This window comes from Amphibalanus amphitrite, unplaced genomic scaffold (genome assembly GCF_019059575.1).
Source record: "Amphibalanus amphitrite isolate SeventyFive unplaced genomic scaffold, NRLGWU_Aamphi_draft 000857F_arrow, whole genome shotgun sequence".
NCBI lineage: Eukaryota > Metazoa > Arthropoda > Thecostraca > Balanomorpha > Balanidae > Amphibalanus > Amphibalanus amphitrite.
Genome location: NW_024882351.1, coordinates 152,152 through 168,508, shown reverse-complemented (window position 1 = coordinate 168,508; position 16,357 = coordinate 152,152). Strand labels below are relative to the sequence as shown.

Here is a 16,357-nt window from a genome sequence, read left to right as displayed (position 1 = left end):
TTCTGATTAGTATCGATACGTTACGTCACCGTTATTCGGGGTGCAAAACATCCACTAATGGACGAAAAGAAATCTCCACTTGTGTCGTACCTATAACTCAAAAATCCGTCGCTGTTGGCTGTCGGGCTACCACCGTTCCCGTACTCTGCGGCTCTATCCGACACGCCCACCAGCGCAGCCACCAGGTGCCGGCCGCCGCGCGCGCCGCGCCGGCCGGGGGCAGCCGCCACCTGACCGGCGCTCCCGCGGCGGCGGCGGCGGCGGCGGGCAGCAGTTGGCGGTCGGCGGCTGAACCGAGAGGACGTCCCCCGCGCGCTCCGCTGCCGTACCGTAGTCGACGTGGTGACTCAGCGGCGCGATCGTTCGATGCTGGGCGGCACGATGGCGAGCCGCAGCCAGCTCTCTGCGCAGGAGTGGCAGGACATGGAGCGCGCCGCCAAGGCGCTCGTCCAGCTCTCCATGTCGCAGTTCAAGGTGGCCGACTACCGACTGAACTCGATGAACCAGGAGTCGGCCTTCAAGATCGCGCGCATCCTCTCGGACCTGGCTCACGTGCGTCAGGAGCCGGTGCCGGCCACGGACGAGGAGCCGGCCGCAGGAGCCGAGAAGGAGAACCAGCAGGAGCCGGTGCCGGAGCCGCCGGCGCCGACCAAGCGGCCCGTCCGCAAGGCCAAGCAGAGCCGCGCCGCCAAGATCGTCAAACAGGAGAAGGTCTACAAGTGTAGCCACGGCGGCTGCGACAAAATCTACGGCAAGAGCTCACATCTGAAGGCGCACCAGAGGACGCACACAGGTCAGTCCGAATTCTGATTTTATTCACCTTCCCTGGTCGATCTCACCTGTCCTGCACTTGCAAGTTATTATATAAGCATCATTTTCTTTCATCTTCGTTTTTAGCTTTTAACCATGCTCAGCTTTATGAATGATGTATTAAATGGCCGTGTCATGTGTAGTTTTAATCGATTATTCTCGGTCGACCCTGACCGTACGTAATTTAAAAGTAAACATCTGTCTGCCACACTGTGCCTCGCCGTCCCTCGTTTCGCCACTGAGTCATCTGTGTGCTGTCCGTCACATGATGGTGCCTGTTCTGTGTGCTGTCCGTCACATGATGGTGCCTGTTCTGTGTCTGCTGTGTCTCCGGCCGCGTGAGGCGGCTGCCAAACGTCTGGGCGGCGGAAGTGAAGCTTCCGCGGCCACCGCTCGGCCGCTCGGTCGCCCCCACGTACCGCCCGCTCCCGTGGCCGGTGGGCGGACGGGGCGGACGGGGCGGCGGGCGGGGGCGGGGCTTCCCCCCGCGGCCGGCCCGGGTAGTTATCTGACGTAGGTGTTCCGCGGCCCCTGCGTGCGTCATAGGTCACAGACGCGGCGCGGGGCCGCAGGCCGCACCTCCGTACTTTTCCGCGGTACGGCGTAGTTTCGCGGTGTGGTGCAATGTGGATTATTTCCAAGTGGTAATGACAGCGGCCGGACCCGAAAATCTGCTGAGTCATTCAGGGGTGACGCTTGCGAATCGCGATGCATCTGGAAGATTCCTAATCGATGCTTCCCACACACACGCGAATTTCGTCACCTTGTGATGCCCTGTATCGGAGGCTCGTCTCAGTTTTCAACGATCCCTGACGGGCGCTCGTGTCCCTGTCGCGGTGATTTTCTCTGCGTGACACTGGCTGGTTATCAGAGCGGCCAGCGCCCTCGCTCCCCTCCCCTTCTCTCTCTCCGTCCCCTGTCTAACCCGCGGCGCCGACAGGTTGCCGCCGGCGCCGGATGGGCCTCCCTCCCTCCCTCCCCTCTCCCCCTCGGCCGTCTGCGCCGGGCGCACATTCCGCGGCGCCCCAGACGGGCCTTTAACTCGTCTGGCGCCCCTCCCCTCGGAGCCCCTCGCGGTTCGCGCGCCGGCTTTAAACGATGCCGCGCGGCCCGGCCGCCGCGCCGCGCGCCAGGGGAGGATGGGGACGGGACGGAGGGGAGGGGAGGGGAGGGCCACCTGCGCCTCTGCGGGGGTCGTCCTGGCGGGGTGGCGCGCCGGGGCACGGTCCGGGAGGCGCCCGCGACGGTGATTTAAATCTGTTGTGGGGTTACCTCAGTCGCCGAAATGCACTGGCAGCGGGGAAGGGGAAATATCCTTATGTCTTCGGCTGGATATCACGCCTTGACTTATCTTTGTGCTAGAGTTTTGCCATTTTCGATTGCGAGCTGGTGATTTCGTCACTGCTATCGTCTGTGGCGCCGTCTTTCTGTCTTCTCTCCGGTTCTGTCCAGCGCGGCGTGTTGCGCAGCGACCGGTCCTTCGATAGCGGCCGAACGGACCCGGCCTCGGCCAAAACAACCCAAACTGCGACCGGCGACCGAAGTCCAGATGGCCCGACGTGTTGTTGTTCAGAGAGATGTGACCGGCCCGCCCCTACCCCCACCCCTCCCCTTGTTTGGTCGAGATTAAACCCTCTTTGTGCAGTGGGGCCGCGCTATTCCTGTCCGAGCTGCCACCCGCGGTCGCTGGGCGCACCGGCCGGCCCTCCAGCGCGCCGCCGTTCGCCGCCGGCCCGCAGCGGCGCGGCTTTGTTCACGGCCGGTATCGAGCGGACCGCCCCAAGTCGCGCCTCGCCCGCCGCTCACGGGGTCTTTGCTCCCGCCGCGCACCGGCGCGCCGGGCGGCCCGAGATTTGGCGCGAAAATCCACGTGGCGCCGCCGGTGGCGGGCCTGACCTCGGGGGCGGGGCGGCGGTTAGGGGCGGGTGAGGGGCGGTGGCGATTACGACAGCTGCCGCCGAGGTCAGGCACTGCCCGAGCTTCCTGTGAGTGGCTGTCACCGCACGACAGCCGTCCCGGTCTCGCTGAATGTCAGACGGAGGTATATGGGGCAACGGTGACAGCGCGTGTTTCACCTTTTCACAGACTGTTTCTTTAGCTTCACCGCCGGAAAATGTCAGGATTTTTCGCCACCGATGGATATTCATTTATAATAAGCTCGTTTTAAAGCAGCTAGTTCGATCGTGCATTCATCGAAGGTCGAAGGACTTACCATCACGCCACCTTACGTCAGAACTGTGAGCACCGCTCTGTTCCGAGTACGTTCGCTGCGCGGTGAGCGGCCGCCGGCCGCCCGGGTCCGCAAACGCGTCCCGGATCCGGCTGGCGAAACTGTGCCGCGCCGGTCACCGTCACCGCTCGACCTCTCGGGTCGCGCGGCGGCGCCGTTGCAGTGCCGGGTTGTTGTCGCGGCGCTCTCGGGCGCGGGCGGGGGCGGCCGGGTGGGCGGCGCCGGCGGCCCAGGGCGGCCTTGGAGCGGTCAGTGCCGGCGCCGCCCGGTTCTTTGTTTGCAGCGCGCGCGCCCGCCAGTCCGGCGAACCCGGTGGCCGAGCTGCCCCAGCTTGTGACGTCAGCTGGTGACGTCACCGGCCCGTCCGTCGGCCGTCACCGGCTGACGGAAAGGTGCGGGAACCGGCGGCGGCTCGGTCAGAGGACCGGGCGGGCAGGGAGGGGAGGTGTTGACGAAAACCGAGAGGGGTGCGCCGGCCGGCGGACGGGACGGCCGGACTGAGCCGGGGGGCGGGGGGCGGGGCCGACCCTCGGCGCCGCTCGGCTGGGCCGTGTGATGCCGGGACGGGGCTCGGTCGGTCCAGCTGCCGGACTCCCACTGAGATTTCGCTCTCGGCTGGCGGAGGGACACCCCTTTCTCTTGTCCCACCATTCGTCCTCCGCTCTCATTCGTCTTCTACACCTTTCCCTTCTCGTCCCTTATGCCCAATTCTGCCATTTCCTCCTCTCTCTCTCTCTCTCTCTCTCTCTCTCTCTCTCTCTCTCTCTCTCTCTCTCTCTCTCTCTCTCTCTCTCTCTCTCTCTCTCTCTCTCTCTCTCTCTCTCCCTCTCTCCCTCTCTCCCTCTCTCTCTCTCTCTCTCTCTCTCTCTCTCTCTCTCTCTCTCTCTCTCTCCCTCCCTCCCTCTCCCTCTCCGGTCTCGTTGCCGTCCCAGGGCCGCTCCGGTAGCAGCGTGTCCTCTACACGCGCCTCTCCACCGTCCGGCGGCGGCGGGCCTTGGGAACAGCGCCGGCCGCCCGGACCGCGCGGGCCCGGTGAGCCGGACCGTAACCACCAGGACAGGCTCGGACACGCCTCCTCCTGGGCAGGGCGCCGCGTGGCACCGACACGCCAGCGAGGGTGACGCCCCGCGCCGCTGATGACGCCGGCTGATGACGCGGTGACGCGGCCGCCGCGCCACGGCAGCGGCCGGGGACGGCGGGGACTGGACTCGCGGTGTGACTCACCGCCGTACCGAGCCGTCGTGAGTCACGTGCGCACGGCACTCACACACTGGCCTGACTCAGAGGCGGACTCGGGGAGAGCGGGCCGGCACACAGCGCGGGACACGGACCGAGCCGGCCCGTGACCGGTGACTCACCGTGACGGGGCACTTCCTCGTGACGGGTTTCGACAGGGGCCAGAGGGGAAGGGCTAGGTGCGGCGGTGACGGCTGGGGCGGTGACGGCTGGGGCGGCGGCGCCGGCGGCCCGCCCTCGGCTCTCGGGCGGGGGCGGGGGCGGCAGCGGCTCGGCGGCCCGTATCGACGGCTCGGGCTGTGGCGGAGCCGAGCTGCGCAGTTGGTTCGCCGGCGGTGCTCGAACCCGGCTCTGACGCGGCCGGTGGCAACGGACTACGCCGCGGCGTGTCGCAACAGAGCGGCCGACCGGGCAGCGGCCGGTCACAGTGACCCGGGCCGCCCCGGGCGGGCCTGGACCACTCCAGACTGACCTCAACGGATCCAAATGAACCCAGACGGATCTTGACGGACCCAGATGGACCTGGATGGCTCCTAACGGACCCTGGTGGCTCCAAACGGACCTAGAGAGGCCCAAAATAGGCCTGACGGGCTCCGAACGCTCCCACAACGCCGTCTTGATCCGCTCCCACCCGTGACGGTGGGATCGGCCGGCTCGGGCCGAGCAGAGCCGCACCTCCGGCCGCCGGCCTAAGACAAACAAGTGTCTGCGTCCTCGATCCACGGACTTATCGCGCTGACAGGTTCCTCGTGAACCGCTCCAAAAGGTCACCGTGGTTCTGTGTCAGACTCAGCAGGAATTTCCGGGACGACAATGCACCGCGCTTGCATTCGGATCGAGTTGTGAACTGCAGACGTGGCTGTTTACGACGAGTTTGTAGTCGGCAGTGACCGGCCTTCGACTCAGCGCTGGAAATATCCAGTCTGCTACTGCCTTTTCAGCAAGTCAGCCCCATGTGGGTGATTTTTTATGGCGTGGTAAAAAATTGTTCGTGACCACGTGGAGTCCGGGTAGGCGTTGCGTTACGTTTTCACCGGGTCCTGGTCGCCACAATTAGCGCGCGCCCTGTCCCATTTCTCCGCGGCCGGCGAGGCCAGTCTGTGAGCGTTTCTCCCAGCTGCCGAGGCCGGCTCTACCAGACCAGACGGTCCGCGGCTCCCGGCAGCCAGCGAGGCCGGGTCCTTCGGCGGCCCGGCGTCACACCTGGCGGCGGCGGCGCCGGCGGCGGGTAGCGACAGCCGCCCCCGCCCCCGCCCCCGCCCGGCTGTCGGTGCCGACACGCGGTGAAAGTAGTCGCCCATGCTGCCCCAGCTGTATGACGCACGCCGTGAAAGGCGGCCGGTCGGGAGGCGCTCATGACTGCTCTCCCGGGAACCACCTCGCCACTTCTCGGTGCCAGCGCACTGCGCTGAACGGCCCGCCGAACCGATAGGGCAGCGTGGGAAGTACCGGCCCGTGTCGGTCCGTCCCACGTGGGCGGCGGGAGGACCGGGAGACGGTGACTGCGGCGGACACCGCAGGACGGCGGAGCGCTGAGTGGCCTCGTCAGAGACCGCCCCGGCGTGCTGCGTTATACGGAGCGGCGTGTCCGGTGGCGGCGGCCCGGTGCGGACCGCCCTGGTCTGACGGCCCGCTCAGCGCGGCTGAGCGCGGCGCCGAGCGGCGCAGTTCCTCGCGGTGATACCGTGATGCCGGCCGGTTTAGTGGTCAGCCCCACATGAGCTGTCCGCCGCTCCGAGCCAGCTCAGTTCACCCGTCCGGCGCGGCGTCGGAAAAAGCCGCCCTTTCCGGGAAGGCGGACCGGCCGCCGGCTCATCGCGGGCCTTCCTGCCGCGGTGACCGGCGCCGCCACGTGGGGCGGTCGCGCCACGGCGCCCGCCACGCCGGCGCGCGCCGCCCGCCGCCTTTCGCCCCTCCCCCATTTGCGCAACATATGTTTTGTCGGCGCGTGTTTTCGAGGCCGTCCTGGATCGTCGGTTGGTCGGCCGGCGACCGCTCGATGCGGTCAAGGTCACGCTGTCGTCGCCGACGAGGCTGTTTACCTGGGGCCGGGGCTTTGTGACGCCACGCGGCCGGCGCTGCGGCGCACATGGCCCGGTCAGCCGCGCTGTGGAGGTCACCGCCGGCGCGCGGCGCCCTCGCCTCGTGGTCCGATATCTGTGCTCCCAGACGGCACCCGGTCACCCCACACACGGAGCGGACACACGCGGCAGACACGACACAGACGGAGTCATCACACAGAGAGTTTCCTTGGCGTCGAACTGGTAGCGCAGTTTCCTGCGATCCGGCTTTGTCCGTCCCGGTTGCCCCCCCCCCCCCTTATAGCGTGTCTGCCAGTGAGTGGGGGTGGGGGCGGCCCGGGGGCGCCGTATTCGCTATCTGCGGACAGACAGACACTGTCTGCGCAGGTCGCTCCTCCGGGAACTCCACGAGGCCACGTCGTGCACAGCGCGGGTTCGCCGGGTGCACGGCTACGCCCCGAGGACGAGCGGCGTGCTCGGTGGGGGCGTACCGGCGGCGGGTGCGCGGTACTCGCCGCTCGCTGTTAGCTGTCGGCCCGGTCGGCACTCTGCCAGAGAAGGGCGGTGTGGCGACCTCCACCGCGCCGGCATAACATCAACACGGGCCGCGTGCGGCGTGTTGTGACCCCGCCGGGGCACTGGGGAGGCCCCGGGCGGCGCGGCGCCGCGGCTCGACGTGGCCCGGATCCGTGACGCAGCCGGTCGGGCGACAGCGCTCCTCTGCCGCGCACCACTTACGTAAGCCGACAAATCTACGCTGTGGACCTCGGCCATTTGGCGCGGCCGCGCTGCGCTCCCCGTGGCCCGGGCGTAGCTGGGCCGCGGTGCGGGTCCCAAACGAGCTCGTCTAACACCGCCTATCATCCCTCTGTCGATTTCTGCCGGGTCGCGCTCTAGCTCGCTCCAGTTTCCTGACAAATCGATGATTTCCAGAGATCTCCCACGTGTCGGAGCCGACGCACGCCGAACGTCGCAGTTCCCCCGTAGTGCGTCGCTCTGGGCGCTGCGTCGGTCGGTCGGTGGGCCCCGGCCGGGCTGCACAGGGCCGCTCGTGTCCCAACACGTGGGCTGCTCGCTGCTCAGGTGCGCCGCGCGGCGCCCCCGGCCCGGCCGAACCGCCGCTGTCATCGCCCCCGGCCTTGTGGCCAGCTCTTTGTCCTGGCCGTGCCGGGCTGAGGCGGAGATGGCCCTCTCCCTCCCGCCCCGCCCCCTCTGCCCCGCCCCAGGTCAGGGGCGTGCTGGCTGCGGAACAAAGAGCGACGTGCTACTGACGCCGATTGGTGTTTTTCAACGGGACGCTTCTTGTCGCCTCATTGATCCGCCGGCACCGCGTGGCCGCTCTGACCCACCCGCCGGCCGTTCTTGTCCCGCCGGCCGTGCTCGGTGTCGTGCTCGCTGCCGTACCGGCCGTGTTTTCTGCCGCGCTGACCCGCCGCCCGCTGAGAGCGGCCGGTTGTCAGGGAAAACTACGGCGGGCCGGCCGGCGGCGGAGCTTTGCGGCCAGTCACACCGGTGCGGCGCCCCTCTCCGCCCGTCCCCGCCCGCTCGGACCGGTCCGCGCCGTCACCGACACCGTTGGTCCGCGGCGCAGTTCACTGAGCGGTGCCGGCCGCGGTCCGGGCCGGGCCGGGCCCTCGGCCGCTCCGGGAACCCGGCAGGCCACGCCGCCGTCCGGTGACTCTTCGAAGCCATCGTGGGCTTTTCCCGAATGTTCTGGGAGCTTGTAAACTCCACCCGTGGCCTATCTGACGTGCCGCGGGGCGGGGCGGGCGGTGCGGCTGACCTGACCCAGCGCGCGCTGCGCCGCCAACCGAGCGTGCCGCGGCGGTTTGGAGTGGAGGCGGCGGCCAGCTCGCAGCTCGTCGATTGCACCACGTGCGGCGGTGGTGACGTCACGCACAGCCGCAGCCCGGGGCGGCGGCCAGGTGCCGCGCGGGTCAATGCTCGAACTGCGGAGTAGCCTCGGCGAGCTGCCGGTTCCTGGAACGACGACAGAGACCCCGGCCCCGCCCCCGCTCCCGCCCCCAGCCCGGCCCGGCCCGGCGCGGCGTAGCTGGCGGTGACCGGACGGGGTCAGGGGCCTCGTGCAGGGCCTTCCGAGGCCGGCCCCTCCCTCTGCCCCGGGGGTGGGCGGGGTGCCGGGCGGGCACCCAAACTCGGGGACAGGGAGCGGTCACGGAGGGCGGGGCGTCACCCCGGGGCTGGGCGTGCTCCCGGACCAGGGAGGCCCCACGAGTCAACCGGTCCGTCCTGACCCGAAAAATGTCATGTAGTTCAAGTTAGCGGCCCGTATCGGCCCAGTTCGGGTGTACTCGATACAAGCTCGGCGGCGGCCGCTCGCCGTTTGGTGACGTCACAGCAGTGACGCTGGCTCAATCGATGACGTCCGTCCGTCAGCCGGAAAGCACGGCTGACGTGTCGGCGCGGTACGCGGCTGACGCGGCGCAGCTGACGGAGAGTGGACGTGCGTGGCGCGCAGCGGCTATCGTGGCGCGTCACGCAGTGTTGGTCACGTGATTGTCGCGCCAGCTGCGCCGCAGAGAGAGCGATGACGAGCGGGAGGGAGCCGTGACGGGGGGGGGATGACGCCGAGTCCGGCCGGTGACGGGGCGGGGCGGGGGAGACGGCCGCTCGTGACCGCGCCGCCGGCGGTGCCGACGTCGGCCGGTCCGTCCGCGGGTGTGCCGCTGCTCAGATCTCCGATCGCACGGTGACTCGGCACCGGGCCGGTCAGGGCGACTGACCGGGCGGCCTGGGGCGCCGGTCGGCGGTGCGCCGGCCGCAGCTCGGTTCGGCGCGCTGCTCCAGCCCGGGTGACTGACACTGGGTCGGTGCGCGGCGCGCCGGCCGGTCCGAGGCAGCTCGTCCGGTCCGAGCCGCCGCCGCCGCCGGGACCGGCCCGGCCCGGCGCGCAGCTGGCGCCGGCGCCGCTCTTTGTTCGCGGCGGATCGCTCGAACTGGGCACGCTGACCTCGGGGGGCAGCTGCACCGCCGCCGCCGAGCCGCCGAGCCGGCACCGGCCCACTCCAGACCTGTCATAGCTGGCAGCTGTCACTGACACCACCGGTGTCACGCCGCGCGGGCTTAGCCGGCGGGTTTTAACGCGGGATTTTAAGTTGCGAGGTGCAGTTTTGCCAGCCTTGCTGGCTGTCAGTTTAATGCGTGCGGCGCGGCTGATGGTTTGGTGGTAGGATTATCGCCGCTGTATCTGCTAATGCTGAGTGTGCTAGTGCTAAAGCCACCCGCTTATGTAACGTCATTGTTTGACGATTGTGGCTATCTTACGTTACCGCGCTTAATCGGAACGTCTACAGAGACCACTGATAGGGAAAACAAGCCACAAATCAACAGCGGAAGTGAACGCTCACGGCACATTTCCGGCTCGCGTGCGAGGACTGGACAGTGGGCGTGGCTGTCGGCCGTGGGCGTGGTCATCGGTCGTGGGCGTGGCCGCGCGGTGTCCGTCACTTGCCGGGCGGCCTCTCTCGCTCCTTGCTCGGTAGTTGACCCCTACCGGCGCGCTGCAAAGCGATCTGCCGGCTCACCCTCTGGCCTCGGGGGGCCTCCGCGAACACCGCGCCGTGGGAATCGCTCCGGCGGCGGCGGCGGCGCTGACGGCGGCGGCGGAGATGACGCTGAATCAGCCCCGCCGCCGGCGCGGAAATGCCTGACGCACGCGAGACGACTGCGGCGCAGCGCGGCGAGCGGCGCCCGGCCGGAAGGCGGCCACCGCTGACGGTCGGCACGCCCTTGAGATGGCCGGGCTGCCCTCGCGCGGCCGCTAACCTGGCCCGGCCGCCCAAGGTCCCCCGCTGCCGGCGTGGGGGGCGGGGCCGCCTGCCGACCCGCCGCCGACCTCCGGCGCGCCGTGACGACCAAATGGCGGGAAACGACCAGAAGCGGCGGGAACGAGCCGAGTCGACAGCGGCCGGCGCGGCGGCGCTTTTACTACCACGGGAGAGAGCCATCGTACGGGCTCATCTCGGCTTCCCCCGGCCTCTCTCTTATAGCTCCATGGGCGTGCCGGGCTGAGCCGCTGCCCGGAGCCGAGGGCGTGGCTGCGGCACGGGGCCGGCCTGGCGCCACGTCCGGCCGCTCTCTGGTCCGGGTCAGCGCTGTGCCGCCGGCCGTGGGCGGCGCTTTCTTTCCGGCAGCGGCGGGCGCGCTCGGTTTGAAAGCGGCGCCTCTCGCCGGCCGGCGCTGTGGCGCGCGCTCGCGGCCGGTCGGCAGATGGTTGGGTCTCCGTGGGCGGCTGTCGTGCGGACTCCGCTGCGGATCGCTGCGCCGCTGCTGGAGGTGATGCAACTCCGCGCCGCGTGGCGGCCCGTCCCTCCGTCCGTCCGTCCCGGTTCGGTTCGGTGCGGCCGGGAAATGCACCGGTGCGGCGGTGGCTGGGCCGTCGGCCGGCCGCTGTCCGCTCGTCTGTCCGTTATCCTCGCCTGTCGGACGGTGACGCTGCCGTTACGCTGGAGGCAGCGGGCGGTGGACGGTGGACAGTAGACAGCGGTACAGCCCTACCTCCGGCGCCGCCCCGCCCCGGTCGCGCCGGCAGCTGCGGCGGCGAGGGCAGGGCGCGGCCGGCGGTCGATGAGCCTGCTCCAGATCAGCGGCCGTTTTTCCGCCGCTCCCGTGTTCGTTTTTCGGCCGCTCCCGTGTTCGTTTTTGTGCGGTGCCGTGTCCGGCCGGGGTGAGCCAGGACAGGCCGTCACTCTCACGCCGCCTGATGGCTGCCCAGCTGCCGCCGGCGACGAAAAAACCATCGCACCACGTTCGACGATAATCGGCACGGGACGGCCTCTCGGTCTGACCTACAGCAATATGACCTCTCGGTGACCTATCCATCCGTCTGGACTGTACCCGAAGCTGTCGCCGGCCTTGACAGGTCACTCGGCGAGTCTGTTTGATCACAAAGGCCGCCGGCTGCCGACAGTCGCCGGTGTTTTGACCCAGGAAGCCCGCCGGGCACACGTGAGACGTCTTTGTCCGCCCGGCGCCGGCTGCCTTTCTCGGACATGACACGGACGCGGCTCTAAATATTGATAGGTGGGCCCTATTACTGATTAGGGTGTCTCATACCGTACGCTCCCCAGATCTGTTGTCCAGTATTGGCTGTTGATGGCCGTCCGCACCCAAATCGCGTTATCGTTCATATCATGATCGATAACAAGACTTAGGCCGACGACGAGTGTGTCTATAGGACGGTATTTTTGTATTGAAAGTTGCTATTGGGGAGGGTGGGAGGGGATCGTTTTCCACAGCCTGTCGCTTCGTTTCCACCCTTCCGCACTGTCCGCCGCCTCTGAGCGCGCGCCTTGGACTGCCCGACCTGTTTTGCGGCCTGTGTACTGTGCGTGTCTTATCTCGCCTCGGCCGAAGCCCGGTCCCCTCCCCCTGGACCCGGGTCGTCAACCGCGCCACGACTCGGGTCTCCTCCCACCCCTCTGCCCCTCCCTCCCTCCCTCCTCGTGCTGGCCATCCTCCGCTCCCTCTATTCGAGCCCCAAATCAAGCTAATAGGTGATTTCGGGTGCTTTGTCTGCCACCTATCGCCCTGCCTGTGGGTCCTCTCACCGCCCGCCCGCCCGTCCTCCCCTCCCTCCCCCGGCGGCCGCGCGGTCGGGCGGTGACGGCTGCTGCGGCGGCACGCAGGTGCTCCCACTGCTCCCTTCTCCCGTCCCTCCGTCCCTCCGTCCCTCCAGCTCGGGCCGGGGCAGGTTTCAGAGCGCGGCGGCCCGCGGCCCGTTCCCGGGAGGCGGACGGCGGCGGCGGCAGGTGTGGACCGCACGGGCCGCCAGCTGCCGCCGCTGCCGCCCGCCGGCAGGTGCAGCCAGAGGCACCGCCGCCGCCGCCGCCGCCCACCTGCCCGCGCCCCGCCCCGCCCCCGCCCCCGCCCGGCCACCGACGACCACGTGCTGCGGCGCGCGGTGAACGTCCACCGCCGGCGGCCGCCGACGGTCGATCGGCTCCCGGCCGGGTCACACGTGGACGGCCGGTGCGTGTCGCCGCCGCCGACTGCGTAGGCGCTGTGCGTCGGCCCACGCCGTCCGCCGACGGCACAGAGGCGACCCTCAGCGCCCCGCGTCCCCTCCCCAGTGCTCCCGGATGCCCGCGCGCCGCGGAGCGTGGTGGTGAGCTCGGGTGATCGGCGGCGGAAGCTGCTGAATTTCCCGCAGCGCCCGCAGCTTCATTAGTGGCCGAGAGCTGCGTCCCGGCAGGCTCAATGGCGTGATCGTTCTCGCGGCCGCCCGCGCAGAGGCTCCGATTTCTGTCGGCACGTTTCTCGTTGCGACATTGACTGCGGTGTGTGTTGAGGCCCGGCGGCGGCACGCGGCTGAATCGTTCTGCGTCATTTCCCGACGGGCCGCCTCCGCTCGGTCTCCTGTCTGTTCTTTATTTTTCATTTCAAACAGGCCCCACTTCTCATTCGCTCTGTGTTCTCTCTCGCCGTCCCCGTGCCTCTCCGGTCGGTCGATCCGTCGTGCCGTGTGAGGGAGACGGCACGGAGAGGGAGAGGGAGAGGGAGAGCCGCTCTCAGCGGCACGCCCCCGGATGACGCTCGACATGCGGCGGAAATCAATGACGCCGCCTTGCTAGCCGCTGACGGCACGGCAGGGCCAGGTTCCGCGCGGCCGCCAGCTCCGCAGTGTTATGTTGTGATGGCATTGCAGGGCAGGTTTGTTTTGAGATAGTGGTTCCGGCGGATTTGAGCAAGTCCCGGGCCGGCTGGCACTCCCTGTCGCGCCGCGGGCACTCCCTGTGGCGGGCACTCCTGTCCGACACTCCCGGCTGGCGTGCCGTCACCGGTCAGTGGCCACCGGCGGTCCGTGGTCCGCGATCCGCGGTCCGTGGTCCGTGGTCCGTGCACGGTCCGGTCCGGACTCGGTGACGTGTCACCACTCGTCGGGAAGGCGGCAAAACGGAGCTAAGCCGCTCGTGTCGGAACAAAGCTCGCCCGGTGACAAAGCTGGCCAGGGCCGCGAACAAAGACTCGTTTGGACGGGTTGAGCGACCAGCCAGCTCTCAGTTCACTGCGCAAGGACTGGCCAGTGATTTATGTGTGTGAATTCTGAGAGTATATTGAGCATAAACAATACATGTCTCGCTACATATATAAAACGCCCCGCTGACTGCACGACATATCCTCAATCCTCAGGTTTTAGCTGTGCTTATGAAGCGATGTCCCGAATGCCCTTCTACATGCTGTTCAAAGCATCTGCGGACCTGTAAACTTCTTTCTCGTTTATCAAATGCTTATTTTCGCCTGTCGCGCCCGGCTGATGACGGTCCTGGTCCCCTAACAGCCATCAGTGGCGCCGCTCGGGCTGCACCCGGCCCATGTTTACACCGTCGATCAAACGTTTCCGCGCACCCCGGATCACAATGAATGGCCGAAAGCGGTTGTGATGACGGTTGCCAGGCGTCGCCAGGTGTCGCCTGGCCGGCCCATGGGCAGCCTGTGGCACCTCCGCTCTGTTGCGACACTTGTGACGCGCCGCCGGTCGATCGGGGCCGCGCTGTGTTGACGGTCGCGGTCGGCCGGCTCGGTTCCTGGAACTGACGCTGACGTGTCCGCTCCTGGCCGTGGGGGGGGGGGGTGTCCCCGGAACTGTGATTGTCGTTTGGGAGCGCTGGGCGGGGCGGATAAAGGCGTAGTGGTGCAATCCAGCTCACAGCGCGAGTAAGCAGCTGTGGTGATCGGGTATGATTCACAGTTCCAGTTTGCGTGGGGCCACCGCTTACACTGACCGGTTTTGCGATCAATCAGTTTATCGATGACGAGCATGAAACCGATCGGTGGCCAGCGGTTTAAAGGCCAGTGTAACGGCCACAACTGCAGCAATAATCCATACAACTGACATGCCCCACACTCCGCTGGTTTGTAGGCGTGTCCAATGCCCATGTTCGTGCGTCTGCATTTCTGCCTCGCTGACCTTGACCTCGCCAAGAGCGGTGCGTGCGTCCTCATGTCGTGCGTCCGTGCCCCGTCATATTTTACGGTCTCAGCGCTCGATCTCAGCTGACCCTGATCTTGTTTCGTTCGCAGGCGAGAAGCCGTTCGGGTGCGACTGGAAGGGCTGCGTGAAGCGGTTCGCGCGCTCAGATGAGTTGGTGCGGCACACGCGCACACACACCGGCGAGAAGAACTTTGTCTGCGCCGTCTGCGACAAGCGGTTCATGCGCAGCGATCACTTGACGTAAGTACACATACTCTTTATTTTCCTCTGCTATAATATCTTGCCCGCCTTGCTGCATTGCATCCTCCCGTTTACCACTTCCGTCCGGTCCCGTCCGTCACGTCCGGTTTGTCAGGGTCTTAGCAGTTCCAAATCTTGACCTTTGAGATTCACCCTCTTCCCGGCCTCCCGACGCACACGCACGCGCTGGCTCCCCCGGGTCGATGGCCCACCTGTTGCTGGGGACCGCCGGGCCCCTGTTATACGAGTCTGGGAGAGCAGGTAGGCCGACGGGCGGTCGGTCGGCCGGGCAGGTCGGGTCGATTCCTACTGCGTCTGTTCTGGGAACAACTCGGCCGGATCTGGGGCCGAGTCGATATTGTGCGTGGTCGAGCTGGGTTTCGCGACTGGTGGCTGGCAGAGGCATTGGACGAGTGCTGTGCTAGGCGGTAGTGCGCACTTCTCGGCCGGCTATGTGCTCGTTAGTTTCTTGATTACTGAGCTGATCGGTGAGCAGGTTTGGTAAACTGTAAAAATCACGTACAAAACTGGTGAAGTAGATGCTGCTGCTGTGAGGCAGCCCTCGTGTGACAGTGTTCTAACGACCGTGTTCTCTCCGTTGCAGGAAGCACATGCGGCGTCACCAGGAGCCGCACCTGCCGTCGGGTCGCGCGGGCAGCCGGGCCGCCAGTCCGGCGGCCGGCGCGACGCCGCAGTCCCGCGCCGACGCCGCGCTCGACCTGCGGGTGCTCAAACCGCCGCACTCGGTCAGCTCCAGCCTCGCCACGCCCTCGGACGACCGGGGCTCGGAGACCGAGTCGGCGCCGTCCGTGCACGGCCTGTGATGCGCCAGCGCCCCTAGAGGACACTTTTGTAATCTATGGTTGGCGCCCGGTCCGCGCCGCGCCGGCCGCCGCCCGTGCCCCGCGCCGCTGTTCCCGTGCGCCCGCGCCTGGTCGGAGCTGGACCAAGGCCGCATTTCGAGGGCGCTGCTGTGTTCCATGTGTGTTTGATCGGTGCATATGTACCCTGCACGGGCGGCGGCGGCGGCACCGCGAGCGCCGCGCTAGGACTGGGCACGCCGAGTGTCGTTTTAAGACTGGACGCGGCCCGTGCCGTATGAGTTGAGGGCACGTTGTGTGCCGTTTTAGGGCCGGCGCCGGCTGAGGAGCGGCCGGCCCGTCGTGTCGGCGGTTGTGCCACTATATATCGGTGTGTAGGCTAGTCGCGACCGGGACGGCGCGGGCGGCGCCCAGAGCGCGCGCCGCTCTCCTCCCGCACTCTCATCCCATGTTCCATTGTTTTAGAGGCGTGTTTCACCACCGGCGCCATTCTGGGTAAAATGGTGCTAATGATAACAACACATACACACACAGACACGCCAAGCTACTGTTGTAGTATTTTTAGTACAAAGACATCCTCACCAGGTCATCTCATTTATGTAAGTGGCGCCCGTTGGAGGGCTGCACAGATACCGTGCGCCGGGACGAGCATTATCATGGATACATGTCGTATATTTATGCTTCGAGGTGAAGTGACATGTGTGCTATCGATTGGTAACCAAATACATGCAAACACGGCAATCGGCGTTTGTGGTGGACCGTGCAGCGAAGACTGGGGTGAACATGCTGTGGCCTTGATAGTGAGTGGGTGACTGGGTGACTGCTGGTTTTAGAGCTTAGGTCGAGGGGCGTAGGTGTGTGTGTGGTGTTGTGGCACGGCTGAGAGTAGCCGGTCGCCACTTGAACCGCTAGCAGTGTATACCGCTAGTAATCCACCTCTCGTTGTGAGAGGGAGTGAAAGGATTGTCAAGGCAGAGACTACCATCCGCCACCGTCGGCACCACACAACTCCAAGGGAGGAGGAGACTCCCGATGTGGGCCCGTG

The 16,357-nt window shown here is 67.1% G+C and overlaps 1 protein-coding gene across 1 annotated transcript; it reads left to right on the top strand.

The window, feature by feature from the left end:
- Positions 1-217: 217 nt before the first annotated feature.
- On the top strand, positions 218-16,053 carry LOC122367201 (Krueppel-like factor 13). Its single transcript, XM_043340094.1, has 3 exons — positions 218-793; positions 14,341-14,491; positions 15,096-16,053. Exons 1-3 carry the CDS (start codon positions 367-369, stop codon positions 15,313-15,315), a joined length of 798 nt encoding a protein of 265 aa, XP_043196029.1. The 5' UTR covers positions 218-366; the 3' UTR covers positions 15,316-16,053.
- Positions 16,054-16,357: the final 304 nt, after the last annotated feature.

Coding starts and splice junctions, on each gene's coding strand:
- LOC122367201 (XM_043340094.1), top strand. CDS start 367: ATGCTGGGCGGCACGATGGCGAGCCGCAGCCAGCTCTCTGCGCAGGAG. Junction 794..14,340: donor GCACCAGAGGACGCACACAG/GTCAGTCCGAAT, acceptor TTTCGTTCGCAG/GCGAGAAGCCGTTCGGGTGC. Junction 14,492..15,095: donor ATGCGCAGCGATCACTTGAC/GTAAGTACACAT, acceptor TCTCCGTTGCAG/GAAGCACATGCGGCGTCACC.